Here is a 6,561-nt window from a genome sequence, read left to right as displayed (position 1 = left end):
GGGGGGGGGGGGGAGAAGTTAGCATATTAAACAGTTTAACAAAAAGAAGAAAATAACCAGAAACCACTCCCCCCCCCCCACCCCCCAAAAAAAAAGGGGGGGGGGGGGGGGGGAAGGAAAATACATACCAGGTGCATTTTCACACAAGTCACAACGAGGAACATCACTAGGATCAGCTAGCTTGACCCGTACATGTCGACTAGCAAGTTTGTTACACAGGTGGACCTGTCACTCCAATATAAAGGAAAAATTAGCAATGCACCATAATATGTGGATCAAATTCAGACTTCGTTCACATTGCAAAACATAAGAATTGTCCTATGCAAAAAAACAATCCAAAACAAGAATTTCATGAAGACATAGTTCCAAGCACCATTGCAATCTTTTCGAACTGTTCCAATTTACTCAATATGTCCATTATCACAACTTACTTGTTATATTATAATAACAACATTGGCATGTTAAAAAAATCATTGAGTTTTGCAACCATAAATTCACTTCTTATATCTTCAAGAAAATCGCCAACTACTCTTTAAAGGAGCTGCTGCAGGAAAAAAATCTTTTTAATTGCAGTCAAAATGTCAAATAAAAATAAATTTCAAATAAAGCAACCCAAGATAAAGCTCTTGAACCCCAAAGGCAAAGTTCTATTTTAATAGAACTTAAAAGGAAATAAATTTAAATACAAATGTGAACAGAGATACAAGGAGAACAGTAGCATATGCGCAAAGGAGCCATGTTAGCCACAAAATGGACAAAAAAGAAGTTCCAAAAGACCAACACATGCACCTCTTGATGAAGCATGAGAGACTACATAGTTCTTTCCTAAGGGAATGAGCCAAGCAAAAACTACAGATGAAATCTCCAAGGCCAATAAAGCCAGAGTGAGCTAGAAGAAACCGCAGATAACTGTTCCAAAGACACCACTAATGCCCAAAAAAGAACCGAGTTGCTGAAATTGACTTTGGTATCAAGTGCCTGATAAATACACGTCCTCTACTTAAATCACCACCACAAGAACCTATCTCTTGCAAATTATAACACAGTACATACACACAAATTTTCAGGAACAGGGAATATAGTTCATTGCTATCGTGGTAAACTGTTAAAATGCAGATACATAGTTTACATCTTCTCCCTCTATACAAATTTTAAAAATTTTGCATCTAATGTTCATTATTTTTTTTTCCTTCAAGTTGAAATTTGTATACACCAGTTTCACTTTGCAATTCAAATATCAAACTAAAAAACACTAAATCTTATAAAAAAAAATAATTATAACAAATAAAAAAATATATATAAAAAAAAGGTGATCAATGCTTGGGCATAAATAAATTAATAAAACGACTAAGAACACAACGGCAAGTAACTAAAATTGGATCACAGAATGAAACCTGCAGAGTCCAATACCGTTGTTATGTTGCAAGACATCCTAATAGTATTTAATTTTTACCCCCAATCACATCTAGACAGAGATAATTGCTTGATTAACCCAACAAACCCAGACTAATCAAAAGGGGAAAATGCGATTTCTGGTGGCCCTAAAACCCAAAATTCAAAACAATCAACACCAGAGAAGAAGCAGGGGAGAAGAAAAGTTAGCACGGTATCAGGGCAGGTATACCTTCTCGTCACAAGAGCTGCAAAGAGCAGCCTCATCGGCGGCGCAGAAAAGAATGGCGGCTGCGCTCTCGCAAACGTCGCAAAGTGTTCGCATAATTCCGTCCTCATCTCATTTCTCCTCTCTTCGTTTCAACATCATCGTTACAAATCAACGAATAAGAGAAGCAAAGGGCCATCAACAAGAAAGCAATCAAGTGAGAAAACAAATGAAGAAACGCAACTCAGGGAGATGAGATTTCTTGGATGGTGACTTACTGGTAAGGTTGGTTACTGGTGTGTTTTTTGGATTAAACAAGTGTTCGTTTTCTGGTGATGATCGAAAAGAAAGATAGAAATATGGAAGTAATGGATAGTAGAGAGAGAGAGAGAGAGAGAGAGAGAGAGAGAGAAGTGAGGTGGGGAAGATGGGTCCGTAGGGAGCTTCGGGAAGGCGTGCTTGACTGCTTACTGTGACCACCAAAAATGAGAGGAAGAGAGAGAGCGAGAGGGAGAAGATTTTCCATTGGATAGTGAGAGGTGAAAGAGGAAAACGGAACTTGCGGTACTCTGTACACTGAACTCATCCCTACAAACCCATGAAGTTGTGTCACTCGTCTCTTCTTGGCCACAAGTTTTGGAGGTGGTGGGCCTCTCAGCGACTAATTTCATATCTCCACATTCTCAAATCTCTCACCTCACCCGACAGTTTTTTTTTTTCAAGAGGAAAATGGATACCCCATGGTAGTGATCATAATCCTAAACCCATGTCTCCGTACAATAAACAATGCCTACGTAATGCTAAGGAGTGATAGTGGAGCATGATACCGATGCTAATATACTATCCATCTTATTGTTGAGAAAAATCATATATGTATTATATCGTATCCTTATCCAAAGTGAGTAATGATATAAATCAAATGATAACAGTTTTGGTTGTTTTTCATAAATAAAAGGGGGAGAGAACGCTACCCCATAGCATACATACACACCAGCATCTATGATCAATGGGAGGGTGCGATATTAACCAATTGTGCCTGCAACAACCACAATTAGTTCTATGTACGAGCAACTTTTTATGAATGACTAAGATTCATGCAAAATAAATTAATGATTCTGATTAAATGTGATGTTTCAGAAGCACTCACCCTTTATTTTTTTGTTATTATTACTTTTTTTTTTAATTATCCCTTTGTTCCTTCAAAATTGAAATGATTCTTCGTAGTCATTGGTGTTTTTTTGCTTGTGTAGGCTACTCTTTGTATTTATTATTCCAATAATTCAATTTTAGTGTTAAATGACTTTGAAAGAAGAGATTCTCTTTTCACCCAAGTAGCTTCCTATTTATTATTCCAAGAATTCAATTATAGTGTTAAATGACCTTAAAAGAAGAGATTCTCTTTTCACCCAAGTAGCTGACAACTCTCTTATATAAAAACGGTGAAATGTTATCTGTTTGTGAGCGTGGCCTACGCTAATGCTATATGTGCCCATCTCACTCCTTTCCCACTGAGGACAGATGTCTTCATAAGGAAATGATAGACACATGGAGTGTTGGTGTAAGCCATGCTCCCAAACAAAGTTTTCTTTCCCGTAAAAAAAAGGTCGTTAGAGTTTTTTAAAAAGTGGCATAGAGAAGTGCCTCAATGAGGTGTCAATTTTAGATTGAGCTTCAATACATCCTCTCATATGTGTGCACACTATGTCATATATATTCATGCACCATATTGTAGTCCCTTGGTGGTCTCTGATTTTTTTTTGAGTTGATACTTGATAGGTGAGTGGTAGACATTGGGGTCCATTTCTACACAATATTACAACCCTACTCTGACCTACCACACGGATATTATTGAAGAGTGTGTTATTCTACTTTGAGGTGAGGGTGTGCCGAGGCCCCCCCACGGATGCGATCCACAAAATATCGACCACATACAAACCCATATTTGGTACAAAAATTTGGGCAAAATTTTAAACCATGACTATAGTCTTTAGACACCATTTTACGGATGGCTCAATGATTTGCTGCTAGGAAGTAGGAGGCTAACGTTAAGTCGAAGGAAGGTCGCTGGTTTAACCCTCCTAAAAACAGTGCACTGTAGGATTAAATCATTTTAGCAGTTGATTATAACTGGCTTTAAGAAATTAGAAATGCCTAATTCAATACTACTTCACTCCTTTTTCATGGAACCCAAATGAGATTTATTTATTTCCAGTCACCAAGTTTCAAATCTCAGACGCATTACACACAGACAGGACTGAAGTTTGATAAAAAAACTCAATCGAAACAGTCTTAATTATAACTTAAAATGAGAAGTTCATCATCTCCATACTTAAGCTCTCCATCATTGCATTCTCCATTTTCTTGCAAGTTCTCCCCTTGATCGCCTTAAAAGAGGAGGATACAGGAAGCTCTGGGAGAAACGGAGAAGAGAGTGGAAGCACTGGGAGGTTCTCACAGTTGCAGATCTCAATCATATATCCATCGGGGTCATGGAAGAACACTTGATCCACTCTAATCCCACCTTCATTAACCACTGCTGTCACGTACTTAATCCCCATCTTCTCCAACCTCATCTTAACCACACCAATATCTGGGCACTAAAAGGAAAAAAAAACATTTCAGAAACAGAGTAGATCAGTTAGCTAGCTAGCAACAATAAAGATCAAAACTTTTTAGATTTAAAAGTTTTATTCTTACCTGGAATGAAATGTGGTTGTCCAGTGGATTAATGGGTCTTGAAAGAAACAGTATATCAAACTCATCGTTAGCCGAATTGTTCTCAATTAGGTGTACCCCAACTCCATAATTGAACAACCTTAGACATGGTCATAAAAATCAAGAAGCAAAACCAGTTTAGTAGTTATAGTTGGATCAACCAAAAATTAAAGGGTAAGAAGAAGAAGAAGAAGAAGATGAAGAAGGAGACCCAGAAACATAAAAACACAGAGAGCATTTGAAGTTGAACTAACCAGGCTCCATTAAAACTGAAAGAAGAAGGTCGTTTGATGTGAACAAAGCCCAAAACCTCTTCATAAAAAGTGGCTGAAGTTGGAACAGATCTGCACAACAAGGAAATATGATTCAAGGAAAGGAGTGGAAGTGCTGAAACGCTGCTTATCTCCTCAATTTCCATCTCTGATCTCACAATATCCCTCTCCCCTTCTCTCTGTAATCTCAGTGCTAGATCTTGGCTCCTGTGACCCTTTTTATAAATCTAAATTTCCAAAATGTCTCCAACCTCTCTTTCAAATTTACGAACAGATATTCACCCAACCTCTGTTCTTCTTCACTGTGAAAAAAGGACGAAACTTGTGCTTACTCGTTGAGATGTTTGCTTACATCTGTTAACTTCTGACCATGAATGTCAAATTTTACCAATTACAGGTAGGCCTGAAGTACTGGTCCTACTGGTATATTTGCCATGGACAAAAATCCAAGAATTGAGAAGCTTCCCTGATGCTTCCTTCTCCTTACAACACTACAAGATCAAATATTGAAACTATGCCCACACTAATCAAATATCATGAAAAGATGCATTTGGTACGCAGAAACAATAATGGGAAAACGTTAAAAACTTGAAAAAAGAAAACTCTATGAACCCCTTGAAAGAAAATAAATGCGGAACGATTCATGAAGATCGATAAGCATGTACGACAAACACTACAAAAACAAGTTTTAGGCATACCTGAATCCATGGCTGAAGAATAAGAACTCTTCAATGTCTTCTTGTATGCTCCTCGTACAACACGATCAATGTTGGTCTGGTCTACCCTCTTTTCCTTTTGCTTTTGGTTGTTAGCCTCACTTAATGGGTCAGTGATAACTATATATAGGGGTGAGGGTAGGGACCAACCCTGCAATAAAATTAGGGTTTCCTCCCCATTAAGGAAACAATACCTTAGGTCCACACATAGTAATAAATATTTCATACCATTAAGGTGTGCTAATAGAATCCAATATCTCCATAGAGATCACTTACCAATAATATTGGATTCTTTCTGCTTACTCCATCTTTAGTCAATACTACTAAATCGGTTTTAGAAACAAATCTTTGACTATGCTAGCCCACATAATAGGAAATCTTACAATCTCCCACTTGGGCAGCATATGTCACAAGTTTTAGATTTTAAAAATTTATTTAAAACGACTCTCCGATTTAGATAAACTGAATGTGGCCACAAACAAAACAGTGTTGAATGGAGTGCACCTTAAACCAAATGCCTTGGTCCGAATGAGAATTACAAACACCCAACCGTATTGATCATCACATCTAAAGTGATATGAGACCACACACGTCAAAGTGCTCATAACATCACCGACTTGGGCTGAGCAGTATGAAAGTGTGGTATAGAAATAACATGCTATAGTGATCATCATGTCTATTTCCAAATTGGTCCTGGCTCGAAAACCAAATGAGCTCTATGAGACAAATACCGAAGGTCTCATTAACTACAAGCGTATCCCAAACGCTCAAGCTTCAATTAATGAAGCTCATTGGGACTGGGTCCGGATGTCCCACAACACTAGCACTAGACCTCAATCAAACAAGGCTTTGCTAGCGACTGGATGTGTGTGTATTGACTGGAACCTCAGATACCGAATGAGGTAAATACACCACATATAACCTCAATTTTCTGTATGAGGTAAATAAATAAGTGTATACACATAAACAAATGGCCATAAAATACATATATATTATTGAGAACAATAATGATGTTTCATAAATATAATAATGCCGAACTCAGATGCAACTGGATATATGAACAAAGCTCCCACTAATAAAATACATCAAAAGAACTAACAAGTCCCATATTAGTGACATGTTCTTAAAAGACTTTTGGAGTCAAGCCCTTAGTAAGATGATCTGCAATCATGTTTTCTGTAACAATCTGTTCCATTGTAATCTGTGACTCTTGAACTTTCTCTCTGACAAAAAATTACTTAATGTCAATGTGTTTAGA

The 6,561-nt window shown here is 37.5% G+C and overlaps 2 protein-coding genes across 3 annotated transcripts in view; both read right to left on the bottom strand.

The window, feature by feature from the left end:
* The window catches only part of LOC122083626 (B-box zinc finger protein 19-like), a 3,429-nt gene extending 1,230 nt beyond the window's left edge, over positions 1-2,199 (bottom strand). Inside the window, exons 1-3 of one of the 2 annotated variants that reach the window (XM_042651492.1) lie at positions 1,879-2,199; positions 1,625-1,745; positions 129-225 (exon numbers count right to left, since the gene is read on the bottom strand). In XM_042651492.1, the coding sequence (XP_042507426.1) occupies positions 129-225; positions 1,625-1,717 (190 nt within the window). In that variant the 5' untranslated portion in view covers positions 1,718-1,745; positions 1,879-2,199. Of the gene's footprint in view, positions 1-128; positions 226-1,624 lie in introns of both variants that reach the window. The other variant, XM_042651491.1, reaches the window with a different exon arrangement.
* Positions 2,200-3,774: 1,575 nt separating this feature from the next.
* On the bottom strand, positions 3,775-4,880 carry LOC122083736. Its single transcript, XM_042651620.1, has 3 exons — positions 4,570-4,880; positions 4,298-4,415; positions 3,775-4,197 (listed from the first exon to the last, which is right to left on the bottom strand). Exons 1-3 carry the CDS (start codon positions 4,731-4,733, stop codon positions 3,901-3,903), a joined length of 579 nt encoding a protein of 192 aa, XP_042507554.1. The 5' UTR covers positions 4,734-4,880; the 3' UTR covers positions 3,775-3,900.
* Positions 4,881-6,561: the final 1,681 nt, after the last annotated feature.

Source organism: Macadamia integrifolia, chromosome 7 (assembly GCF_013358625.1).
Source record: "Macadamia integrifolia cultivar HAES 741 chromosome 7, SCU_Mint_v3, whole genome shotgun sequence".
In the NCBI taxonomy this organism is placed as follows: domain Eukaryota; kingdom Viridiplantae; phylum Streptophyta; class Magnoliopsida; order Proteales; family Proteaceae; genus Macadamia; species Macadamia integrifolia.
This window is presented reverse-complemented; position numbering and strand designations above follow the sequence as displayed.

Coding starts and splice junctions, on each gene's coding strand:
- LOC122083736 (XM_042651620.1), bottom strand. CDS start 4,733: ATGGAAATTGAGGAGATAAGCAGCGTTTCAGCACTTCCACTCCTTTCC. Junction 4,416..4,569: donor TTCAGTTTTAATGGAGCCTG/GTTAGTTCAACT, acceptor ACCATGTCTAAG/GTTGTTCAATTATGGAGTTG. Junction 4,198..4,297: donor ACAACCACATTTCATTCCAG/GTAAGAATAAAA, acceptor TTTTCCTTTTAG/TGCCCAGATATTGGTGTGGT.